Here is a 27,371-nt window from a genome sequence, read left to right as displayed (position 1 = left end):
GGAAGGAAGGCAGAAAAAATATGAAAAGAAAGGTAGAACAACAGCAAGAAGGAAGGAAGGAAGGAAGGAAGGAAGGAAGGAAGGAAGGAAGGAGAGCAAGAAGGAAGGAAGGAGAGCAAGAAGGAAGGAAGTTAGGTTTAAAATGTGGAGAAAGAAGGAAGGAAGGGAGAACAGCAAGAAGGAAGGAAGGAAGGAAGGAAGGAAGGAAGGAAGGAAGGAAGGAAGGAAGGAAGGAAGGAAGGAAGGAAGGAAGGAAGGAAGGAAGGAAGGAAGGAAGGAAGGAAGGAAGGGAGAACAACAGCAAGAGGGAGCAAAGTTAGTCAATAGGAAAGTCTATAGAAATCAAATCCATTGTTTCCACAGCTATGTAGGAACCCTAACTGTAAATATGAGTTACAGATAAAGAATGTCTCCATGTGTGTCTCTATGTGAAACAGAGCTCTAAGAATGCTCTCATTTTCTATTATTTATAATCCTGTTCTTCAACTGAACTTGAGCTATGTTAGCGTACCCCAGCTCAAAAAAAGATGACAGAGTTTTGAAAAGTAGGCTAGTTAACAAAGCTGTAGAGCCTCCATCTTTTCTCTCTGTCTCTTTCGCCCTGTGTTTGCAAGAGATAAGCTCAGTAAAGACGGTGTCTGTCTTTATGTCGGCACCGAAAACACACCGCTGAAACTGTGTCATTCATCTCTCCTTATAGCCGCAGCCTCCTACTGAGCATGGCCACTGTGTTTGTGACTAACTTGAGATGGATTCAATTCTCTGGGGAAACTTTTAAACATTAAAAAAACACAAAAACAAACACTCTCTGACACATGTCCTTTTTGGGGTTTTTATGGACATGCAGCCGTCCTGCCGCTCTCAGCTGTATCCCTGGCATCCTGCCCTGCGTTAGCTGCCAGATTGATCTGGCTTTAATGAAGAGTCCTCCAGCCTAGGTGACATCATTAGCCGGTTATGGGCCACTGTGGGCTACTTGGCGCAGCCCTGTGCCTCGTTTCAGGGGAAATGGGTCATTCTGAGTGACAGACAGGCAGCATGGTTGGACAGAAAAGGAACCTGTGGGAAGGAATGCCAGGTGGCAGCATGGTGAAGCCTTTCATTCTTTCATCTGATCATTTAACTACATCTAAGGAGCCCTTAACACTTTTAGTAGGAGGTTATACAAAGTGCTAAAATCTTGGGCCAGCTTTAACAACCATACCTGCCAAGAGTTTTTAAAATGTCATTTCTACTCAAACTATCCCCGGATTAGTTTTATAATTCTTCACAAGGCATGTTATGATGTATTTCTTAAATACTTGGTTCATTCTTGGTTCATTCATTGTTTAGTTGTCCTCCTGTGTTCAGTTGGCTCATTCTGGACTTCACTTGCCAGTTGCCAAGCTGTGTTCACACTTCAGCACTCTCACAATCCAAGACTTCCTTATGTTTCTAAGACGCCTTGTTATTGGCCTCAACACTGGGTCCAAACTATGCAATATTTATATTTTCCTACTTACTGTGAATTTACAACTCTGTTTCCAATTATGGAAAAGCAGTGAGAGTCTGCAGATTCATTTTCACATATGTGTATGTTTTATTGAAATGCAGCTGCTTTTTTATTCTGTAAAACAATCTTTTAGGCTAGTTTGAAATTTATAAAGTAAGTTTCTGTGATGCTATTATTATTAAATGTAAGAGAAACTTTAGTGGAAAGATTTTAAATTACCATAAACTGGTTGAAAAGTAACAGGGTTGGAAACTGTCCCTTGAAAAAAAGAATGGTCGCATATTTAGAGCAAAAGTATGTGAAAATACATCCTGGTTTGTGTTAAATGTTTACAAAATTATTTCATATACAGAAGAAAATGCCAAAAAAAGAAAAATATTTATCATGGCGGTTGTCTGGAAGACATTGCCTAGCCAAGCAGTGTCTTTGTTTATTTTACAGGGAGTTGGCAACCCTAAAAACTAAAAATAATTCTTAGACTGGAGGATGCTAACAAGGGAATAAGGCTAACGCTATTATAGCTGCTTGGAGCTACGCTTAACAGTTAAAAACTGGTAAAGCAACCAAAAAAAAAAAAAAAAAAGTAGTATTAATAAAAAATATTGTGAGCTGTCTCAGCATCCTTAGTCAGACCAGGAACAGTGGTTAAATTGAATATTATTTTCTCTCGACATTTTCCAAATATATAAACCCACCCTCCTAAATATATATATACTTTTATTTTTATTCATTTATTTAATATTTTCACAAAGGTGAAGTGGAGTACATTATTTTTTTAGCTCATAAGCCTTTTATGTATGAATTTCAAATCTTTCTTTTTAAATAAATGCATTAAACAAAGCTAATGTTTAGCATGGCTAAACCTCACCGTTGTTATAAGATAAGGTACCGTGTGTTGTAGAGTAAGATCTATAGTGTGTGTTTCTCTAATCTATGTGCTTCAATCACCAGTCAAATTCTTCTCTTTGTGTTTTTATATTCACACCAACATGAAGGCAAAAACACACAGCCCTGCGGCACAGTAGCTGAAGATTGTAATTTTAGCACAGCAGCTGTTTTTTTTTTTGTCTGCTATAAAAGCGGCAGCCCTCTAGCTCTCTTGTTGCTCCCCTCCTTTTCTTCTCTCCCAAATTCCACACTCCATTTGTCCACATATACCCTAAGTTCCTCCTTACTGATCCAAAGTCAGCCTGTGGCTCATATGGGTGTCAAAATATTAGCTTATAATGAGTTTAGATGCGGGAGCTTGGCATGAACCACTTCAGTGCAAGGTTGGAACATGATTGTAAGACTGTAGAATGAAAGGCAGAGAAAATCAAAACCACTGAAGCTGTGCTGCAAAGATGATCAACTTTGCAGTGGTTAGCAACTAAAAATAGTATATATAAAAAAAAAAACTGTTTTCTCACCCCTCGTGGGGTGGTATGTGTCATCCTCAAGCTCGGGTCCTCTACCAGAGGCCTGGGAGTTTGAGGGTTCTGCGCAGTATCTTAGCTGTTCCTAGGACTGCGCTCTTCTGGACAGAGACCTCTGATGTTTTACCTGGAATCTGCTGTAGCCACTCTCCCAGTTTGGGGGTCACAGCCCCCAGTGCTCCAATTACCACTGGCACCACTGCTGCTCTTACTTTCCACATCTTTTCTAGCTCCTCCTTCAGTCCTTGGTATTTCTCAAGCTTCTCGTGTTCTTTCTTCTTGATGTTGCTGTCGCTTGGGATTGCCACATCTATCACTACTGCCTTCTTCTGCTGTTTGTCGATCAACACGATGTCTGGTTGGTTAGCCATCACCTGTTTGTCAGTCTGGATCTTGAAGTCCCATAGGATCTTAGCTCGGTCATTCTCAACTACCTTAGGAGGTGTCTTCCATTTTGACCTTGGGACTTCCAGCCCATACTCATGGCAGATGTTCCTGTACACTATGACAGCTACCTGGTTGTGGCGTTCCATGTATGCACTTCCTGCCTGCATTTTACACCCCGCTGTTATGTGCTGTATTGTTTCAGGGGCATCTTTGCACAGTCTGCATCGGGGGTCCTGCCTGGTGTGGTAGACCCTGGCCTCTATTGATCTTGTACTGAGTGCCTGTTCTTGTGCTGCCATGATTAGTGCCTCTGTGCTGTCCTTCAGTCCAGCTTTTTCCAGCCACTGGTAGGATTTTTTGATATCAGCCACTTCTTCTATTTGTCTGTGGTATACGCCGTGCAGCGGCTTGTCCCTCCATGATGGTTCTCCTTCCTCTTTCTTGTCCTCACTTTCGGTTTTCTCCTGCCTGAGGTATTCACCTAGCCATTTGTCTTTGGGGGCCATCTTTCTGATGTACTTGTTTCATCCTGGACAGTGGTCTTGACACTCACTAGCCCTCGGCCTCCCTCGCTACGCTTGGTGTACAGTCTCAGAGTGCTGGATTTGGGGTGGAACCCTCCATGCATTGTGAGGAGCTTTCTCGTCTTGATGTCAGTAGCCTCTATCTCCTCCTTTGGCCAGTTTATTATACCAGCGGGGTATCTGATGACTGGTAGGGCATATGTGTTGATGGCTTGGATCTTGTTTTTCCCATTCAGCTGGCTTTTCAGGACCTGCCTTACTCTTTGTAGGTATTTAGCTGTGGCAGTCTTTCTTGCCATCTCCTCATGGTTTCCGTTAGCCTGTGGCACCCCAAGGTATTTGTAGCTGTCCTGAACATCTGTTATGTGGCCTTCTGGTAGTTCAACCCCCTCGGTTCTGATCATCTTCCCTCTCTTTGAGACCATGCGACCGCACTTGTCCAGTCCGAATGACATCCCAATGTCGTTGCTGTAGATCCTGGTAGTGTGGATCAGTGAGTCGATGTCTCGCTCACTCCTGGCATACAGCTTGATGTCATCCATGTAGAGGAGGTGACTGATGATTGTTCCGCTTCGGAATTGGTATCCGTAGCCAGTCTTTGTGATGATCTGGCTGAGGGGGTTAAGGCCTATGCAGAACAGCAGCGGGGATAGTGCATCGCCTTGGTATATGCCGCACTTGATGGTGACTTGTGCTATTGGCTTTGCATTGGCTTCCAGACTTGTTTTCCACAGCTTCATTGAGTTCTTGATGAAGGCTATTAGAGTCCTGTTGATCTTGTACATTTCCAGGCATTCCAGTATCCATGTATGTGGCATTGAGTCATAGGCTTTCTTATAGTCAATCCAGGCAGTGCACAGATTTGTCTGCCTGGTCTTACAGTCTCGGGTGACTGCTCTATCCACTAGTAGCTGGTGCTTGGCTCCTCTGGTGTTGTTTCCTATTCCCTTCTGGGCAGGGTGCATGTATTGAGCCATGTGCCTATTCATCTTAGCCGCTATGATGCCTGACAGGAGCTTCCATGTTGTACATAGGCAAGTTATTGGCCGGTAGTTGGATGGGGTTGTTCCCTTCTGCGGATCCTTCATGATCAGGATTGTCCGTCCTTGGGTTAGCCATTCTGGGTGGGTCCCATCCATCAGCAGTTGGTTCATTTGTGCTGCGAGGCGTGCATGAAGTGCGGTTAGTTTCTTCAGCCAGTAGGTGTGGATCATGTCAGGGCCTGGTGCTGTCCAGCTCTTCATACCTGCCGCTCTTTCTTGGACATCTGCCATTGTAATGGTTACTGGTTCTTGTTCTGGGAGATTGCTGTGATCTGTTCTTAGATCTTCCAGCCACTGAGCATTGGTGTTGTGGGATGCCTCCTTCTCCCATATGTTTCTCCAGTACTGTTCAGTCTCAGCCCTGGGTGGATCTGATCTTGAATTACCCTGCCACTGTGAGTACACTTTGGATGGGTTGGTGGAGAACACCTGGTTTATTCTCCTGGCTTCTGCTTCTCCCTTGTATCTCTTTAGGCGGGTGGCCAGGGCGGCGAGTCTTTGTTTGGCAGTTTCCAGAGCCTCAGGAATCGACAGCTTGTTGTACTTAGGTAACCTCTTCCCTACACCTTTCTGCAGTTCTGAGAGCTGACTAACCTCTCTTCGTGTTGCCTTGATCTTGGCTTCCAGCCTTCTTCTCCATGCTTTGTGGCCTGTGGTGTTTATCTTATAGCCAAGCATCTCTAGGATCACTGTAGCTGTGGCGTAGGTCAGCTCATTGGTTTCAGTTATGTCCTTAGTAGGGATAGTATGTAGTGCTGCATTTACATCTTCTAGAAGGCTTTCAGAGGGTACTCTGTCACTTAGCCTTGGTGGTCTTGGTCGTCGTACTAGGGGATCCAGTTTCGTTATGATCTGCTGTCGCAGGTCAGCTGCCCTTACGTTTAGTGGGCCTGTTGTAGTTGGGGCTGGGGACCCAATCTCTGTGTGTTGGGATGATGATATTTCCCTACTGACCTGTTGTCCTGACTCCCCCTTGCCGCAGCATGTCAGTTGTACCTCGTCAATTTCTAGCTGTGAAAGGAGCTGCCGTTTGCGGATGTTGGAACACTGTGTTAGTAGTTGTTTCTTTGTCAATGACGACAATGGTTGTTGGAGCTACCATAATTCCCATAGTCTCTGCATGTAACCTCTCTCACTGGGCATGCTTGTATAGTAGCATTTCATCAGTGCCAAGTTTTCTGCTCTAGTCCATCTATGTCTTGTTCCAGTAGCCAATTTGTCATCAAGTTGCCCTGGTTCCCTAGCAACTGACGCGGACCTTGGTAACCCGGGCGACGTCCGAGCCGGTATGGCTCTTGTATTTGCGGTATCACTCATGCCTGAGGTAGGCCACTAAGCACAAAGGACCTTGCCTAAGGGTCCACCTGGATGATGTCCCTGCCGGGAACAACAGTAACTTAGTGCTAAACACATAATAACATGCCAGGTTCATATCCAGTCCGTATTTTTGCACCAGCCCATCTATTCACTGTGAGGTGAAATTTGTTGTATTATTACAATTCTCATGTTTAATAAAAGGAAATTTAAAAAATTAGCATTTGAGAAAGGTTGGAAAGGGTTTGAAAGTAATTTATAATGTGTATGAAAAAGTTGAACCAATGTTTTTACTTTTGGTTCTGATGTTTTTCCCAATTTATATATTATTAAGTGCATTTTTAGTGGTTTTTATTTTAGTGTTTATTTCTTACATTCAGATTATTTTTTCATTTTTTAAGTTATTTTTTTTTTTAATTCTTTTGGGGGTTTTTTGAGGGGGGAGACTGAGTTTTATGCATTAACTTTTTCATATATTGCTGACAAGACTTCTAGAAGGAACAATATTGGTCTGTGGGAAGAACCAATAGAAATGAGTCTCTCATGTGTGGACATTGGCAAAAGCGTTTTGATTGGTCTGCAAACAGACAATCTAGAGGTGTAGATTATAAAATATGGAAAACCAAAATTGAAAAAAAAAAATGCAGTCTGTGAAATCAAGCCTCTGAAAATATAAGTTAAATAAAGAAAACCTAAAAATAAGAGATAAAAAGAGATAGGTAGGTTAAAAAAAGAAAGAAAAAACTTAAAAAGAAGAAATAAAAAATAATAAATAAAAACAACTGAATCAGGGAAAATATTTGAAAAAAAGTAGGAACTAAAATCTGAGGGGCAAAAAATATATTTTGCATTACAGTAATACTGTAATCTCAAAACCTCATTTTTGATTGAAAAGTTTTTAATGTTAATTTTTTTAAGCTCTTTTTTAGGCTCTTTCCTGTTAATAGAATTAGAGCACATTTCTCTATCATTTAAAAGAATTATGTCCTCTACATACTGTCAGTTAATTGCAGTCATAAGGATCTACATGGTATCAGTCTGGTTACTTGTGACCAGCAGGATGTTTGGTGCTCTCAGATCCGCGTCACCTCTTTCACATCCATTTAACGATCCCACAGATGCCTAATTGTTTCCCTAATGATGCCGAGTCTAATGGGACTGTTTTTGCTCTTCATTTGATAGTGCTGGCCCAGTAATTAGACTGCACCTCACTTCATTAAACAGCAGGAGGGGAGTTTGGGGGTGGGGGGCTAGATTAGGGCCTGGTGACGTCTCAAAATACAGATGCAACAAGGGGAAACAGCTACACCATGAAACGATTCCTTTTCCTCTTATCTCTGCGTCTCTGTTGTTCTGCCTTGGAAAAGATGTCAACGCTTTTTCTAAAACATGTTCGCTTAAATAAGATTTTTAAATAGATTTGCTCTTTTCATCCTCATGTCATGAGATTCATCTTAACAGAAATAAACATACATGTTTATGAAAGCCTTTTTAAGTGAACTAAAGGCATATTTCAATGAGTAAAAATATTATTTTCATTATGTAAAATATTTGTTGTTATTTTCAAACCTTGAGGAAGAACACTCCAGTACACTGCAAATGGCTTTTTTTTAAGGAAGTCAGAATACTGTCAAAAGTGCTCAGACATAAATGGTTATACAATCCATTTTATTTCAAACACAAGTATGTAAACCCATATAATGCATATTATGAATGCTTTATGCATCCAGATGGTCCCTCTCTTGCTTTTGATGCGACTGTAGATTCTCTCCTAGCTGCGAGTGAACCTATTATTGTGCGCTCCGATTAATTTTTGCAATGTTGGATGGCTGGATAATAATTTGTTTTCCATGTGTTCATGTCACTCACAAATATGCAACTAATTTAATGCAGATTTAAGTCAAATAGTTAAAAAATACCAGGAAGGGTAGAGGCAATTGGGTCAGCTTTCTTTTTTTTTCAGGGAGTTGGCAACCATACTTCAGGCTAATAGGCTAAGTTAAATTAAAAAGAAAATTGAAGTTATCATTTAATAATTTTGTTTAACACAGTTATGACTGTGTCCTGACAGAAGTGGAAATATACTCTAAAATGTTAAATTTGGTACTTATGAGCTTAGCTAACGTATGAGCTTAGCAAACGTTAGCTTCTTTTTGCTTTAGAAAAGTGCACCTTGAAAGAACGCTTTTTTTGTAGTTAAACACAAGTATTTACATTTCTAATCCAGTAAAAAAAAATTGTTTTGATATTTTTTCCTTTTGTGTCAGTATTGTGTTTCTAAAAAAGCAGAGATGAAGTCAGACTACTACTCTTGAAGAGCATTGATTAGCCCGAAGCTGTTTTGCTAATGTTAATAGCCACTGTCACTACCCGATCCGTCCCAAAAGCATGATCTTCCCTACCCCATGATCTATACCATCAGCGTATTTGGGCGACCCTTGAATTTTTTTTGTAAAAAAAACTAAATGATATTTTTCCCTCCCAAAAAATAGTAAGCTTACTAAACTATAATGTGTTAAATGTTAATGTATTTCCTTGGAAAATAAACGCATTTAAATCCTTTCTGTTTCATCAGTTTCTTTGCATGAGCTGAACAGGAAATAGGAACACTCCTATCTCCTATGCTACTTCCGGGAGCTAAGTTTTTCAGCTTTGGATTTAAACATAAATCTAAACGTTTTGAGTGTTATTTTTTCCTTTTCTGTTAACAATATGTGTACAGTGCATAACCTAAAGAAAGAAACAACTAAAATGTCAATGATCTTCATTCACATGCCGTTCCCTCCCCACTCTCTAATTATCATTTGATAATTCAACTGCTCCCTTTGGTAGATATATGGTTCAGCCCAGCTATTGGGGCCAGATCATTATTCTTAGTTTATTTGTGTATTCTTAGTTTATTCGCCTTATGTTTTCGTGTCAGTTATTCATGTCTGTTTCATGAGTTTTAGTTGAATCCCTTGTTCTTGTTCCCAGAAACCTGAGGATATAGAGGGTTTAATGTTTGTCTCCTGTCTTCTGATCGTGTCCAGGCTCTTCTCTGCTGAGCCCTGGGGGAGGTCAGAGCACCAGTTTAAAGTTCTGCAGTAATTCCGGTACCATGTCTTTTCTTTGTCCCTCAACCAATGAGCCTGCTTCTCTCCATCAGAGAGCTCACTGCTAGACCGATGGAACCCTGAACCTGCCTGAATGCTCTGTGGATTCCTGGAACCCTAGATATGTCTGGATCTGATGGAATCGCAACCTTTAGTTGGGCTACAGGCTCCTGGATTCCAGAATTGTTCCTGTCTGATCTGTATTCCTGACCTGGATCGGGTGGTTTGAATTTGAACAGGTGTTTTTGAGTAGGAAAAGTCGAGGTCGAGCAGTCCGCTGTTAAAATTTTCAAAATGAAATGTCTTAGGATGTTTTTCATAACCATGTTGACGTAAATACTGAGATATATGAAGGGCCATAAAATACATGATAGATTGATGCATTCTGTTGTTTTTTTATTATTTTCAAGGGCTGAAATGTAAAATAATAATAAAAGATTATCAAATTCATATTTAAATCCTTCATTTCAGTTAAATAAACCATCTAATTTTAAAAAGCACAAAGAAATATTTAAATACCCAATAATATAGCTGAAAATACAGTTAAAATGATCATTTAAATAATCAAAAGTCATTAAAAATGTCTGTCTATTTTAAAAATACTATAATTACTTTATAAATATAATAAAGGAAATATGTTATATGTAGCAAGTCTTTGTTTTGATTAAATATTTTTGTTTGAAATGTTTGGGAGTCACTGATCATGACTTAACATATTGAATATAAAATTAAATTTTAAATTCCCCCATTAAATTTAGAATGTAATATAATTAGTTTATACATTTATACACTTAGAGTGAAGTGTTTTTTGGGGTCTCCAGTCTGTCACATGTTTTGGAACCCCTACTCTTCTTAGCATAACAGCTTCTAAATGTCTTCTTTTTGAAAACATGTTGGGATGAACTCATTTGAAATCCTGTGTTAAACAAATCTGAAAGCCTAAACGCAACGCACAAATCCTCTGGTGTGCCATTTAATAAATATACCCAAAACATTTTACAAAGCCATCTGAATTCTAACTTTTCTTTTTTTCCACTCTATAGATGCCATTATTTCTCAAAATATTAATATTCTACAGCTTCTACATCCAGCAGAAAACAGAGAATCAACTTGCTGCTGAATGGCTACCTTCTTGCTTTTATGGGGGAAAACTGATGAGCTGAACCTCAGGCGCTGTCCATGGTCCTGGACAAATCCAAAGTCAGCCACCTGTGCCATTCAACTCTCAACGGTTCAGATTTCTGTGTTCTTACCTTCAGGAAGGAGAGATTGCGGTTTCTATCAATGCTGGTAATCTCCAGATTACCCATGACCACCTCGCAGTTCTCGTAGAGCTTCCTCAGGGTGCGGTATTGCTGATCCAGGTCGGACAGCGTGCTCAGCTTGTTCTCCGTTCCAGGGCAAACTAAATAGGGAAACACAAATAAATGGGAGGGTTTACACTAAGGCCACTTGTCCTTTGTTTTAAAGTGAAATAAAAGTAAGGGACCGAATGAAAAGAAGGGAAAAAGGGGGAAAAAAACGAGGAAAAGACATGCCCTGTGCTGTGTGCTGTGCATCGAAAGCTTGTGCTACACGGACCATAAAAAGGGACGGACAGCAACAGCAGGATCAGAAGCAGCAGACTAAACTAAAAGCTAATTCTAAACAGCTCATATGGCTGGCATCCTCCAGCGCATGAGTGGAGAGGCAGAGATTAACTGTGTGCTAATGTAGCTCTATAACACCTGGGTTATAGAGCTACCTAAATCCACCTAAATTTTTTTTTATTTCAAAAAAGTTTAAACATTTGGCAAAGTTAACATTTAGATCCTTTGATAAACAATTTATAGAATAAACTAAAAAGCTTGAAATAATTTATGTATTTGTAAAGTAAATAATATCAGTAAGCAGTGGCAGAGCAAGAAAATTTTCATAGAGGTGGCCAGTGATTGGCCAGGTAGCTAGAAGGGGTTATGAACTGCTAGAGGTGTAGCTAGGAGGTGGGGACATGCTCCATTTTAAAGTGAAAGAACTTAAGTTTACCCACTTTTGTAGGAGTTCACAGTGGTTTCTTTAGAGTTATTTTATCTAAATAATAATAAATAATAATTCATTTAATTTATAATGCACTTTTCACCAAAAAGGCCTCAAAGTGCTACAGAAAAGCATAAAAGAAAAGCATTAAAAAAGAAATACATAGAGATAAAAGAAATAAAATAATAAAAGCTGTTTTAAAAGAGAAAAAATAGACATCTAAGGGGGACCAAAAGTTTTGCTAAAAAGAAATGTTTTATCTGCATTTTTAGTAAAAATAATATACCGTATTTTCACGACTATAAGGCGCACATAAACGTCTTTTTTTTCCCTCAAAATGTGCGGTGCGCCCTTTGGTGCGGTGCGCCCTATGTATGTTGCAGGTGCGACTTTTGAGACCACCTCATTGAGGAGATGATGAAAGAGTGGCTGAATGTAAGGAGACCAGGTGTTTTTTTTTCCACTCATCACCACACCATCGCTGTTAATCTGACTCCATGCGTGCCCATCTCACAGCTGATGTGAAAAACATGGTGAAACAAATTAATGTGCTCGCTGTGAACCGGACGCAGCAGGTGCAGCAGAAGCAGCGATTTTACATGCAAAGTCAACGGTTGACGAGTGTACAGGCGCAGCAAAAGGTCCCGCAGTGCGTTTTGAGCAGCAGGCGCAGCGCTTCGGGAGCGCGCAGCCAACGCGCTGCTGCTGCTCGGGATGGAAAAATTGAAGTTTTGCTGCTGGAAGCGCCGCATCAACGAATCAGAGAAGCTGATCTGGGAGCTGACAGCGAGACAGACACAGCGCTCTGATGACATATTAAGGCAAATGGAAAGGGCTGGATGGATGAGGAGATGATGAAAGCGTGGCTGAGGCAGGTGTATGTGAGGAGAACAGGTGTTTTTTTCCACGCATCATCATCGCTGCGTGCCCATCTCACAGCCGATGTGAAAAACATGGTGAAAAAAAATAAACGCTGTGCTCGCCCTCATCCCGGGGGTCTGACAAAGGAACTTCAACCGCTCGACATCGGTGTGAACCGGCCGTTCAAAGTAAGGCTGCGAGCGGCGTGGGAGCGATGGATGACAGACGGAGACCACAGTTTCAGGATAAGTGGAAGGCAGCGCCGGGCATGTTGCGCCACCGTTAGCGGATGGATTGTAGATGCTTGGACTAACGTGTCTGTTGGCTCTGTTGTTCAAGCTTTCGCAAAAGCCGGCATTATTTCTGAGGAGCCGCGCTGCACGGAAAGTGGCTCTAACAGCGCAGAAGGGGAAATTGGCATGTCTGATTTAGCGCAGCTGTTTAATTCAGAAACAGAGGATGATGACTTTGATGGGTTCGATTAATACTTTGTAATAAATACATGAATAAAGCACAAACATACTCAGTTTTGCTCCCGCTCTATTTTTCTACCTGAAAACTTAATTCAACAGCAGCCTCTGGGCGCGTCTCCTCCTCTTCACCGCGGTGGCTGGCAGGTGTTTTTTCATCTAAATGATCTAAATCTTGCAGCTATATTTGCTGTGATCAGTGGGAATAAAGTAGTTTTAATATGTTTTTAAGTGAGAAAGGCCACCTGAAAACTTAATTGCAGTCAGTTCATCCAGATTATGTATTTCTGTCGGAGGCGCTCAGACCCCCACATACCAGCGGTGCACCGACAGTAGAAATCCTTTCAACAGCAGCCTCTGGGCGCGTCTCCTCCTCTTCACCGCGGTGGCTGGCAGGTGTTTTTTCATCTAAATAATCTAAATCTTGCAGCTATATTTGCTGTGATCAGTGGGAATAAATTAGTTTTAATATGTTTTTAAGTGAGAAAGTCCACCTGAAAACTTCATAACTGCAGTCAGTTCATCCAGATTATCTATTTCTGTCGGAGGCGCTCAGACCCCCACATACCAGCGGTGCACCGACAGGAGAAATCCCTTCAACAGCAGCCTTTAGGCTGGGCAGCCTCCGGGTTAACCGCGGTGGCTGGCAGGTGTTTTTCATCTAAATAATTTAAACTGCAGGCACCCATAAAAGCGAACATATTCTGTCGGCAGGTTTCAGGATTTTAAGTTAATTTAGGAGTAATCACAGCTCTGTCATCAGCGATGTGTCTGTCTCACGGCCAGCTCCCAAGTTTGATTAATACTTTGTAATAAATACATGAATAAAGCACAATCATACTCAGTTTTGCTCCCGCTCTATTTTTAAATACGCAGTAGAGGTATTTAAAGGTAGTAGAGGACATGTACCTGTATATAAAAAACGCGCCCTATAGTCCGGTGCGCCTTATGTGTGTGTTAAATACAGAAATGGGACACATAACTGAGACTGCGCCTTTTAGTACGGTGCGCCTTACGGTCGTGAAATTACGGTATGTAGAATCTTAATTATACAGGTATATTGGTTATATTTAATAATTTATTCATTCTGATATGAAAAGGTATGCTTAAAAAAAAAGTATCTATATTTTGAGAACATATCTACAGAAACAAAGAAAGTATAATAATGTACATGTAAGCAGGGGATAGACAATAAAGTACCTTAAAATGGCTAAACAAGTTTACATCTCCCTGTGAAATGTGGAGATGTGGAAGAATCCAAGATCCAGTATGGAAAAACTCAAAAAATATTTTGGCCTAGACTGGAGCAACTCTCTGAAAACAGTTCTTTTTCCCTTGATGTTCTGGAGGAGGATTCACTACAACTTAAGTGTTTCTGTAGCTCGGTTTGTTTTATTAATATCAGTAATTATTGGATCAAGCCAAGCTGTTGCTTTACAGCAATGCATTACAGGATTAGTCAGGCTCTATTTACAGTAGCAGCCATTCAAAATGGCCCTTCCCAGTGAAACGCCAGCCGAATGGCAGCTCACTTCCCTGCAACTCCCATCAAAATCCCCTTCAACTTCCAGCCATTAGAGAGATCCCCTCGTTTTCCTGGACTCCACCCTTTCACTGCATTACAGGGTCTGATCAGGAGATGAGATCGTAATGTCCAAAAATTTTAGAACAAAGATTGATTTTTAAAAAGGAATTGTAGGGGACCAGCCAAAAGCTCATCAATGAAAGTGGAGAACTTTTGAATGGCTGCTACCATCTGGCTCTCTGATAGGTCCATGGTTCTGCCAGCAGATGCCACCACATCTATTTATGTCAGCTTAATATGCCCATGCAGTGTATTCTCATTATGAGTTCGTATGAAATTGTACGAAAAGTTATGCACCGTAATTATGTACGTTTTTTGACGTTTTTTCGGCGTATTTTGTTGTATTTTTACATCTTGCCTCGAGACAAGATATCCTTGCGCATGCGCATCTTACGCACCATTCAATAACATAGAATTTAACATACAATTAACCCTTACCCTAAGATACAAAACAGCAAGCTAGTTAGAGACATGAAGAAGTAGTAATTGCACTGTTTTTCCCAGCTTTACGTACGTCCGTGGATCTGCTTGTTACGTCTGTCTATCTGCGCATGCGCACTGATCTGTTTTTCGAGGAAAAACGTTCAAAATACTGTGCATAACTTTTCGTACAATTTCATACGAACTGATAATGAGAATATGTTGGCCCATGCTGAAATTCTATTTAGACTCATAAATTACCCTCTAAACATTATCAGGATGCTCGCATGCTGCATAAAACCTTATTTTCAATCAATGTCCCTTTAAGTTTCTAGTTATTTTTTTCATTTGGCCATTAAAAACTTCTTGGGGGTTTAGATTCATAGTGGTTAGTATTATTTTGTTTATAGTATATGTACATTTTAAATAATGCTGGTACACTGGTTATATTTATGGATTTGTTTTACATCTTTTAGGGGATGTTTAGAGGTTTTTACTTGCTTCTGGACCACTTGTACAGAAACATATTCTATGATCCATAAATAAAAATGGTATTTTGAATGGAATCCAAACTGTTTAGATGCATTCATCCTTTTCTAGTGGAGAAATCAAAGGAGAATTTGACATTTATTCTGGAAAAAAAGAAAAAGGTTTATCCGCTGCTTACTGTGAGATTATACACACAACCAGCGATCTGGTTTTGAGCAGTGAGAGCCTGATCTCACATCAAGTCAAAACAAAGGTTTCAAACAGTCGGGGAGTCCAGATATTACGTAAAACCCTGGAGTGTACTGACACAACAAAGAGAAAGAAGTGACGGTGGGGCCATGCAAGGTTACCGGGCGGATATCGTCTCTCTGAGGCAGTGACCTACAGTTTTTGCTCTGATCCCAACACAACGTTTAATCAGAGTTATTTAAATTGCCTTGGTTGACCTTTTCAGTAGGTCTCACTCTCAGACTTCATTCCCTGACATGGCTGCAGGATGTTGAAGATATTATAAAGAGCAGAATGGTGTGGACTGGGAAAGTGGGAAATTGGAAAGTTTTAGCTTTCTGTGTTAGGTTTTTCCAAAATCGATGTGATGAGGGTGGGACTCTGAGGTATATGGAGGACCCAAATATATAATGAATTACGTGAAATGAATACATGCAACATCTATTTTTTTATTTAAAACATCATCCAAGTATTACATTTACACTCACCGGCCACTTTATTAGGTACACCTGTCCAACTGCTTGTTAACACTTAATTTCTAAGCAGCCAATCACATGGCGGCAACTCAGTGCATTTAGGATGGTAGGGTCAGAATTTGGCATCTACAACATGAAAGCATGGATCCATCCTGCCTTGTATCAACGGTTCAGGCTGGTGGTGGTGGTGTCATGGTGTGGGGAATATTTTCTTGGCACTCTTTGGGCCCCTTGGTACCAATTGAGCATCGTTGCAACGCCACAGCCTACCTTAGTATTGTTGCTGACCATGTCAATCCCTTTGTGACCACAATGTACCCAACTTCTGATGGCTACTTTCAGCAGGATAATGCGCCATGTCATAAAGCTGGAATCATCTCAGACTGGTTTCTTGAACATGACAATGAGTTCACTATACTCAAATGGCCTCCAAAGTCACCAGATCTCAATCCAATAGAGCATCTTTGGGATGTGGTGGAACGGGAGATTCGCATCATGGATGTGCAGCCGACAAATCTGCGGCAACTGTGTGATGCCATCATGTCAATATGGACCAAACTCCCTGAAGAATGCTTCCAGCACCTTGTTGAATCTATGCCACGAAGAATTGAGGCAGTTCTGAAGGCAAAAGGGGGTCCAACCCGTTACTAGCATGGGGTACCTAATAAAGTGGCCGTTGAGTGTATATTTAAGTTGTAAAATGTACCCTAAAATAAAGATTTTTTTTGATGAATTTTTTGAAATATATATCAAAAAAGGTTCTCAATAACAGCATGGCTTAATCACTGGTTGTACTCCCAGCAGCAATGTGTCGCAGTGAGCTTGCTGCAGATGTTTTTGATTTATGCCCAAAATTGAAGAGTGATCTGCGCTATGTTAGTCCACGCTACAACGCAAGAGGGAGAATCATGAACTAGCTGTGGGTCTAGATGCGACCGAGGCGGTGAGGAAGTGGGGGCAAGTTTTTGAGACTATGGAAGGACATGATGGCGAAAAAGATCAGGGATCCAGGTAAAAAAAGGGCAGACGACCTGGTTTCTGATTAAAAAATAAATAAATCAGCCTTTAGTCCTACCATCAAATGCCCATTTATTAGAATACGACTTTTTGGGAAAGAAATTAGTAGATGCAAGTTTTTACTTTGCTGTTTTTTTAATATCAAATTCTAGGTCAAAATAAGAAAAACCTGCTGATATCTAAATAATGAGTGAAATTCCACCAAACCTTTCAAAGCATTTCTTGACATTTTTCAACTAAAGTTACTCCTAAACTCTGAGAAATCAAGTTGGCCAGAGATTTTACAGAACCCATTCCCCCCTAACAATCTATGTTCCTCTTTTCTTAATAAGAAAATGCAGAACTAGCCAGCTAATTTCCTCAGCTTGTTTCCATCTTTAAAGTGAAAAAAAGTTGACATTAGCGCACAGAAATAGGTTCACATGCAGGTAGGAGAGAATCTACAAATATGAAGCAAGAGGAAGGATCAAGGATGATCCTTATCGGGATGACAGGTAAGAAAAAAAATCCTTCCAAACTGTTTAACATCTATGCATTAAACCCATAAAAAGGGATTATAAATAGAGAACCGTGGCCTGACTGACATCTATCTCGATTTACTGGACAGGGTGAACTTTTAGCACGAATTAGTGCGTCAATGCAGCATTACATGGGAAAAAAAATCCCGTACTTCAGCTGAGGTCTTCAGAAAAAACACATTCATTTAATAGAAGCTTTCAGGTTATATGATCATCCTGTTGACCCACTCTGCCCACATAACATCTGGCCCTATATTGTCCTCTACTGACCCACATTAAGACTAGGAATCCAGCAAAAATTAATTATTGATCCCTTCTAGAAACGTTGCAGTCATCGACACAATGCAATCGAATATCTGCTACTATCTCTACGTGCCCATCGAGGAGGGGCGAATCCTGTACATTCGATTAATGGATGAATTCAACTGCAGGAATTCAACAAGTTTGTAGTACAAAGATTGATGTTTAAAAGGGAATTGTAGGGGACCAGCCAAGGGCCCATGAAGGAAAGTGGGGGAAATTTTGAATGGCTACTACTGTATATATATACAAAATATAAAATCACCTGCAAGCACTATAGTTTGGATTTATTTCAGTAACAAATGAATGAAATGCAATGCTACTTGTCTGAAATGCTTATGCTGGATGCACATTTGTCAATAGCAGCAGGTACCTCTGTATTAACTCAGGGTGGACTTCCCATTCCTGCCAGCCTTTTCAACTCCCGCTCAGACTCCCCAGCCTCAGCCCAGAGACCATCTGCTTCGTTCCTCTGGTGCTGTGGCCCCTTTACCTCAGGTGTAGCTGGAGGTTTGCTCCTCCCCATGTGCATCAGTAATGCTCCAGTGTGATTCAACAGCCTAATAAAGTTTATCAGAGGTTCAACTTTGAATGGCTTTCACTATTGAAAGCTTTCACTATATTGGCATGAATGTGTCCAACACTGTTGGTATTGACAGCACCTCATTGTATCTCATCTCTAGACGGAGACACTATGAATTGTGCAGGAGGTTGATATTGTCACATCTATGATACTCCCCAGCTTTCACTTTAGGTATTACAATGACATTGTTTGTAATTCAATTAGCTCACCACTAAATAGTGCACCACTTTCAAAATCTTACACACTGAGGCTTTAAATATTATTATTTTAAGCTTGCAACCATATGATGATATGATCTAGTTTTTGTCTCTGTTAAGTGCATTCAGTTGACATGTGTTGTGAATTGGCGCAATACTGTCTAAATAAACTAAATTATATTTAAATGAGTTGTATTTTATAACTAGATAAAATATTTTTCTTACATTGCAAAAGCTTTGATCTCAGATTACAGGTCAGGACGCAACTATCGGATGATTTACCATAGATATTTGTACCAATATTGAAGAAAATTCAAATTATGTAGTCAATTTTGATCCAGAAAAGCTTAAAATGAAAATTTTAAAAACTTTATACAAAAAGAAAAGACACAGTTTGGGTTTAAAAACCACCATGAGGTTAGCATGGCACTTAAAACAGGTACCTTCTAAGATTAGTAAAACTTGAACCTCCACTCCTGCCTGTTTATTGCCTGCTTGTGACATTTTAGCACTTTGACCCAACGTGTAAAGATGTTCAAATAAATGTTGTCTTGGTTTCACAAAAAGGTGAACCAGTTAAAAAGAAGGCCCACTGCATAGCCGTACCTGGTCCCATATTGAGCCGCATTGAAAGCTCATAAACTCTCATATTGCTTTATGGATCGTTGGCTCAGCAAAGATGAGCGCCCTTCTTTGGCTCGATTAGCTGCTGCTGTCGGCGCAGGTTGTTTGGGACAGGAAGTCAGGAAATAACAGAATGGAGCTGGACAATGGTGATAAATGAGATCTGCTGACCACACACAAACAGAGGCGAGTTATGAAACACATCCAAACATGACGGAAGTGATAAAAAAAAAGAAGGGAGCCCGATCAATAAGCGCATGTGCATGAGGATTTATTTTTCTATCTGTGTGCAGAGATTAAAGGTTAGCAGGCTTCTGTAATAATCTGTTATTAAAACTTACTTCTGAGTGTGAGAGTGTGTATGTCGGGTTCTGTTTGTGTGTCCTTATAAAACATCAGTGCGGAGAGGGAAAAAGTGAGAGGAAAGCTGCTCTGAAAAGCCAATATCGGACACACACACACACCCACACACTCACTGATTTGAGGTGAAACAGAAAGGTGAAGCTGAACAAAGAAATAAATCGAAATAGAATGAAGAAGGGACAAAGAAAGAAAGACACAACCTTGTATTGGCAAGAATGGGAGCGACGTAGCGCCGCATTAGCATTCACATCGACTCGCTCTACTGTAAATGCTCTTTTCTCTGAGCTCATTCCCAAAGTGTCCAGATCCATCCGCCAGACCTCTTTCTTCTCACTCTTCACCACATTCCTATTCCTCCCATGTTCCCAGCCATCAGCTTCTTTTTCTCCCAACGGCTCCTTCCATTCTTCTTTCCGTTGGGTTTAAGTGTCAGACAGTGTGGGAATGATTAATCACTTTATAAATTGAGCAATGCAGGGCTGGGTAGGTGTGGAGGTCAGCCAGAGATAACCAAACAAATCTTTATAGGCTAAAAAATAAAAACTGTGAAATTAACAAACTAAAGTAATTTCATTAAAAGTTGAATTTTAAATAACGGCATTTCTGATTTAAATCTAAATTTTTGTATGTTGGAAGATTTACTTTTTAGGAAACAATCAGAATCTTTCATAGAATAAAGTGAAATTAAATAAATTAAGGTTGTTGTTGTTATTTGGATGGATGGATGGATGGATGGATGGATGGATGGATGGATGGATGGATGGATGGATGGATGGAGGGAGGGAGGGATGGATGGATGGATGATGGAGGGATGGATGGATGGATGGATGGATGATGGAGGGATGGATGCATGATGGATGGATGATGGTTGGATGGATGCATGGATGGATGGATGGATGATGGATGGATGCATGTTGGATGGATGCATGGGTGGATGATGGATGGATGGTGGATGGATGGATGCATGGGTGGATGATGGATGGATGGATGGATGGATGGATGGATGGATGGATGGATGGAAACATGGATGGATGATGGAGGGATGATGGATGGATGGATGGATGCATGTTGGATGGATGCATGGGTGGATGATGGATGGATGGATGGATGGATGGATGGATGGATGGATGGATGGAAACATGGATGGATGGATGGATGCATGGATGGATGGATGGATGGATGGAAACATGGATGGATGGATGGATGCATGGATGGATGGATGATGGAGGGATGGATGCATGGATGGATGGATGGATGCATGGATGGATGGATGATGGAGGGATGGATGCATGATGGATGGATGGATGGATGGATGGATGGATGCATGGATGGATGGATGGATGGATGGATGTATGGATGCATGGATGGATGGATGGATGGATGGATGGATGGATGCATGGATGGATGGATGGATGGATGGATGGATGGGGGGATGGTGGAGGGATGGATGCATGATGGATGGATGGATGATGGATGGGTGGATGCATGGATGGATGGATGATGGATGGATGCATGCATGGATGATGGATGGATGCATGGATGGATGGATGGAGAATGGATGGATGGATGGAGGATGGATGATGGATGGAAGCATGGATGGATGGATAGATGGTTGGATGGGTGGATGGATGCACGGATGGATGGATGCATTAATTCATGGATGGATAGATGGATGATGATGATGGATGGATAAAAGGATGGATGTAAGTAGGATCCCCAATATGTTATTTTTATCCATTTCTCAGAATCCTCTGCAGATGTCAAATTTTCCAGTGGAGTTTGATTCAAAGCCAGATAGTTCCCTCTCAGCTCTTTCTCTCTCTCTCTCTCTAAGCTTTTCTTCTCCCTGTTCTCCCTTCAGTTGTCGTCTTTTTTCCTTTAAAATCCTGTCTCTATTTTCATCTGGCTGCTCTGTGATCAGAGTCCCACCTCTGATGCTTTTTCTCAGCACATGTTCCTGCAAATTTCCCATACTGGCATCAGTCAATCCAAATCAAAGGGAATTTCATGCTGTCATATATGTTGAAAAAAAATGTAGTTATAAGTTATCAGGAAGAATGTACATCTGGAGCAAAACATAGCTCTTGGTTTGTAATTGCAAAGGATAGCACAATACATTCCAAAATACTACAGAAGGGAATTTCCTGCAGAGCTTTTCACCCAAACTTGTAACATAAACAGCTGGAATGCTCCAAAAAGTTCACAGCAATCAGTTTTAGCAGCTCAGAGGCCATAACTTCTCACAGAGATTCCTTCCTAATCTGCTCGCTGGCAGAATCAAGACAGAACCCCCGCGCCCTCTGATGCAACACGGTGGAGTCTGCAGTAACTTGCCATCCGCTAAGCTCCATGTAGATCTGAAAGGCAGTTTGTTGAGATAACATATGATCTGGGAGGAACACGAGTCGAGTGAATTAGCAAAACTCCCCCTGGAAAAGGAGACATTTAATTGCTTTTTATTATTACAATACTGAATTTATGACAGGAAGAACGAACTGGAAGACAGACTTTATTCAGCAAGTCAACTTCGACAGAGTTGAGATGTACATTACATTTACTCCCTTCTGCAACTAAGAAGGATTTTGTTGTTTTCTAAACTATTTAGGTTATTTTGAAAAATGTAATTTGCTGACTAAACTGTTTACATTCAATGATGGTTTCTTCAATGATCTGGTTTAAATGCATAAAAGTCATTCAATTAAACCTGTTTGACAAAGTAGGACTGCAACTGATCTCTTTAATAAGGAACATCATTAAAAAACTCTTATATTTATTCAAATCAGTCTAAAAACAGAAACTATATTACTATAATGTACTAGGAAATATACATTTAATGTCTTAAAACTTAGGTTCTTAGAAAGTTTGTCATATATCAAATTTGCTGCAGGTATTTATGGAGAGAATTATTGTTGAAAAGAACTACATTTTGTAAAGAGAACCAAAAAAATGGAATCCATAAATTAAACTTTGAAGGAAAAGTATTATAAAAATGTTTTGAGATGAACTTTATTGTTTTCTTAGCTTTTATTCTGTCAAATTATATTCTTTTTATTTCTTTAAACCAGTCTAAAAACAGAAACTATATTACTAGAAAGTACTAGAAAATATACATTTCATGTCTAAAACTTAGGTTCTTAGATAGTTTTTTATATATTAAATATGTTGCAGGTATTTATGGAGGAAATTTTGCCTCATTATTTGGTAAAGAACTAAATTTTGTAAAGAGAAATAAACAAAAAAATGGAATCCATAAATTAAACTTTGAAAGAGACCAACTTTACTGTTTTGTTAGGTTTTATTCTTTCAAATTATATTCCTTTAAATTTTACTTTTCAGAAGTTTTTATTGATGCTAAAAATTTAAATGTTTTCTCTTCAGATTTCTCTTTTACAGTTTGAGCGGGAGACGACGAGTACGAGTACGAGTGAGTATTACAAATAGAATTTTTTTCAAAGGTTTTTTTCGCAGTAAAAAAAAAAAAATAAATAAAAATTTTAACTGATAGAAACGTTGTTGCTAATGTTCATTCAGACCAATAGAAAAGCATCTTTGCTCCTCATTCCAGAGGAAATCCCGCCCCCAGAAGTAAAGAGAATGTTATCCGGCAAATGTAATTTTAAATTGAGAAAAAAATAGAAAATTACTTCACAGAAAGCAGCAAAGTTACTCTGAAAACTTTTATTTTTATTTTTTTTTAACATGCTATTTCCTTGAAACAATGGAAAAAAATTTACTCCATAGTGTTCCTGTTGAAAGACCTTTGTTTTTAACAAGCACATTTTTTTCTTAAACCAACTTTTCTTTTGATATTTTTGGATAACCTTGGATAACATTTTAAAGTGAATTAAATTTCTTATTTTCCTGTTTTATTTTATTTTATTTTAAAACGAAAATAAATAACTTAATAACTAATATTAAAATGCATGTTTTATAAATATGTAATGTATTTATTATATAAAAATACATTGTAAAAATAACCATTTAGAAAATCAAATATATTTCAAATGACGAAACAAATCATCAAACGTCATTTTCATATAATAAACAAAAACTGATGCTTCCCTGTATGTTAAAAATCAATATGAAGTTAAGTGATTTAAATATTAAATATTTATATATTGTAAAGGATCCGAGCGGCTTCAAAAACCTATTGACACTTAGCATGACATTTTGATGTATTTTGCTAAGTGTTGTATCTCATATATTTATGTAAAAATACTAGACTGTCTAAAAATTGTTATTGAAAAAAAATTATAGTAGTAGAAGTGACCTGTTCTATTATTTTTAACGGAGTAGCTCCTAAAAAAGCCAAAAAGAACATATTTAAATCTATATGTTAATAGTACCTAAAGTCTTTTATGTTTTAAATGTGACATTCTTCCTTCCGTACCGACTCATGTTGGTTGAAGTCAGGTAAATATTTGTGTAAATATTGCATCACACGGGGTTAGCATTAGCTAGGATGAGAAAGCATAATTATTATGTATTCAATAAAATGTAAAATAAATCAGCCACTGAACTTTTTATGATTACTACATAAGCAGCTGCTAATGAATTCAAATGACTCCATTTAAATTGTGTTAATTCGTCCAAACGACAGACTTTAGGGTCGGGCTGTTTAATAGTGTTGAGAGCAGAATAATAGAGTTGAAGAAGTCAGCAGTTACTGCAGTTTATGGAAGCTAAGCTTCCCCATTAGTTTTGTACAGTTTGGTTGGCAGGACACAATTTTAACCGGAGGAGTGAGGAGATTGAAGCAGGATACCTGGATTTATCTTCTTTTCTCTTATTTTTATTACAATGAAAACCAAGGAAATCATGAGACTGGAATGCTGATGTATAAAACAAGAAAACAAGGACAAAAGCCAGTAATACTTTGTTTTAATGCACACAGACACTCTGAAGATTTTAACAGACCCTGAGATGTAAAGTCACAAACACCACCCACTGGAAAACACAAACATTATCCTCCTAAGCCAGAGACTCAGGCCTCAAAGCCTTCCTGCTCTGAGAAGCAATTCCACCAAAAAGGAAGCAACAATCCATCCCATCATCACCATCCACTCCCACCCAACCCACTCCTAAGCTCCCATCAGGCTGGCTTCAAACACCTGGGAGTTATTACCTAGTCCGGCAGCCTTCATCCCGGCTTCTACTATCAACTCTCCCCATCATCTTCATCACTGCTGCTCGTCAGAAGCCGGGCGGCTCTGAGGTGTTGCTGACGAGGCAGCTGCACAGCTTAAAGGCTCAGCTCTCACGCGAACTAACGGCATCCAAAAAAAGAAGAGTTTTATCCTAAAATTAGACGCACACAAGAACAGAGAAATGACTGATACTGCAAATTAAACTCATGTCTGGTAGTTTTTTTTTTTTTTTTACTGTTGAAGGTGGTCCTTTTATAACTAAATGCCAAAACCTGCACAATGTTAATTATAATTCCTAGATTTAGGATTTCTTCATCTTTTGAACACATATAACCAACCACAGTTTACTCTTCCTGAATAATTACAGGTATAAGTACAAGTTTAATTCAAATATAAGGATTTTAGATAATTTTTCCATCATCTAACAAAAATAATAAAACATTTGTAGCATTAACTTAAGTCAAACTTAGAATATATACCTTTATAAGCCATTCTTCATTTATTAAACAACTCAAAAACAACTTAACAATTACACATGGGATTCCACAGGGTGTTAATTTGGTACACTACTGTTTATATTTTTTAGTCGCTTTATTGTCAATATAGCAGATGTGTACAAATGGGTTTAAAAGCAGTGCCCCCTAACCTTAATATTAGTGTTGCACCGATGCCATTTTTTGGCCCCGATACCGATACCTGGCTGTGCAGTATCGGCCGATACTGATACCATAATAATGTAAAATAATTGCCATCATGGCTTTGTCAAGCTACTGCCTATCTTTGTGAAGCAGGAAAAAATCTCATACCAAGTGAATCCATTAGAACTTTTTATTGCCTACCAGGAGTGGGTCACAATAGTTGAATAAACTTTGGCTCTCAAAATGGTATTGGTGCCCTATTTGTTGGTACTTGCCGATACCGATTAGCCTGACGTAGTCCTACTCAATTCTAGTCAGAATATGAGTCTGATACTGCTCCATAGAGCTGTGATTATGGGGCGTGATTCGAACGAACCAGGTAAAAAAATGTCTCTGCATTCAATTGGATAGACCTAAAATAAGAGCAATGGAGTGCGTGACGTATGTTAAGCGAGGCATAGTTGTTGTCAACAAAAATCAAAGCGTGCAGTTGCACGCCTAGAATAAGAAGATGAGCCTTGATCGCGTTTCTCTGTTCCTCTTTTAAAATTAATTTGCTGTCGATATCTTCTAGAACAGACCTAATAGCAGAATCTACTCACCTCAACTCTCCAGCGGCAGCCATTGTTGTTGTCACCCATGCGCGCTTTGGTCACGTGGTTGATTACGTTACTGTTGACCATCTGTCCATCATCGTATAAAGCCCGCCCTGACAATTTGATTGGCCCGCCAGATATTGTGCGAGCATACTCGCGCTACTACTGAGCAATGCCAGACCGAACTTCCCGACCTCAAACGTTGTGGGCGGGACTAAGTTCGGAATGGCACCCAGGCTGGGTACCGATATAACCATTTTAGGGCAGTATCGGGGCCCCGTCCGATACTGGTATCGGTGCAACACTACTTAATATTCTCACAGACCGATCTAAACTGATAAAAATGAAATAATAATGACATTGGAGAAAGCAGGAGATCTGCTGTAGGAGGTATTTGGATTCTTACAGGATCCAAAGCTTGAAACAAAGAGCAGATTAAACTCACATTGATGGGAAACGCCTGGCAGATAGAAAACATACTGGGAAACTGTTTGACATGAGTGAAGCCGACAACTAGGTGATTGAGGCTTGATAAAAATAAAGGAGAACAGACAGGAAGTAGAAGGGGATGCTGCTGAAGAAGCAGTTGGAATTGGGAACTCTGACCTCGCCTTTGAGCAACAAAAGTTTTACTTTGGAAGTGCACCAGCCCCCAGTGTCTGCTCATTCGGAAACTATCCTTTCAGACTTATTGAAAATATAAAGGAAATTGAAGCATATTTCATTAGTTTAGTCCAACAAAGCAACAGTTTTTACCAATTTGAGCATCTAGCGTCAAGTTGGTATCCGTTGGCTGATCTCTGAGGCCAGTGGGGGTCCGGATACATTAATCATCTCACTGTGGGGGTCTCCTCCTCATCATCCCCACCAAACCTCCCCTTTTTCTCCCCCTCTCTGTCATTCCCAACCCTGTTTAGCTGGGCTGAAAACTGGAGTCCCTCCAACACAGCAGCAATCATTTCTCAGCACTTCCAAGGCTATCACAAGGCATGCTGACACAGGTGTGTGTGAAGGAGGGTCATTTGTGTAGCAGATGTGTGTATATATATGCTTGTGTCTGACATAGGTTTAATGACTCGTCTCAGCCAATTTTCAGCCGGTGGCTTCTCTTTGTGGGGAAATGAAGTTTGCGGTTAATGTAGCACAGAAGGACTGCCTCTGATCTTAACACACATATACACACTCACACACATGCATAAGGCATTATAATGTGCGTGTGTGTGTATGTGAGTGTCAGTTCCAGTGTGTTGGCTCCGAGCAGAATATTAGTAGGAGCCATATGGGAGAAATCATTGTGAAGGAAGGTTCGGGGACATTTATGCTGCGAGGGCTCCGTGTTTCAATATGGGGGGACGTCGTAAGCACATTGGTGTGTTTGATTGTGCCCATTTGTGCCTCTTCAAGTCAGCTGAACTACACTTTATAAATCACTTTGAGGTTTGTGTGTTTCTCCGCACCGTGCCAGAGTCATGATTATTCCAAACACAGCTGTTGGATTTGAATTGTGTTCACAAACACGGCGTGTCAAAATGAAAATGAAACACACGCGTTCAGGGATGTTTCCGGGTCTCGT

General features: G+C 39.9%; 1 protein-coding gene across 2 annotated transcripts in view; it reads right to left on the bottom strand.

Annotated features, from left to right (window-relative positions):
• The window catches only part of LOC119780802 (receptor tyrosine-protein kinase erbB-4-like), a 465,078-nt gene that overhangs the window by 220,194 nt on the left and 217,513 nt on the right, over positions 1-27,371 (bottom strand). For both annotated transcript variants that reach the window (XM_038280976.1, XM_038280977.1), the window contains exon 2: positions 10,524-10,675. In XM_038280976.1, coding sequence (XP_038136904.1) covers positions 10,524-10,675 — 152 coding nt within the window. The remainder of the gene's footprint in view (positions 1-10,523; positions 10,676-27,371) is intronic.

This window comes from Cyprinodon tularosa, unplaced genomic scaffold (genome assembly GCF_016077235.1).
Source record: "Cyprinodon tularosa strain WSP-4 unplaced genomic scaffold, ASM1607723v1 ctg166, whole genome shotgun sequence".
Classification (NCBI taxonomy): domain Eukaryota; kingdom Metazoa; phylum Chordata; class Actinopteri; order Cyprinodontiformes; family Cyprinodontidae; genus Cyprinodon; species Cyprinodon tularosa.
The sequence above is the reverse complement of the archived record's forward strand: the minus strand, read 5'-3'. Positions and strand labels throughout refer to the sequence as shown.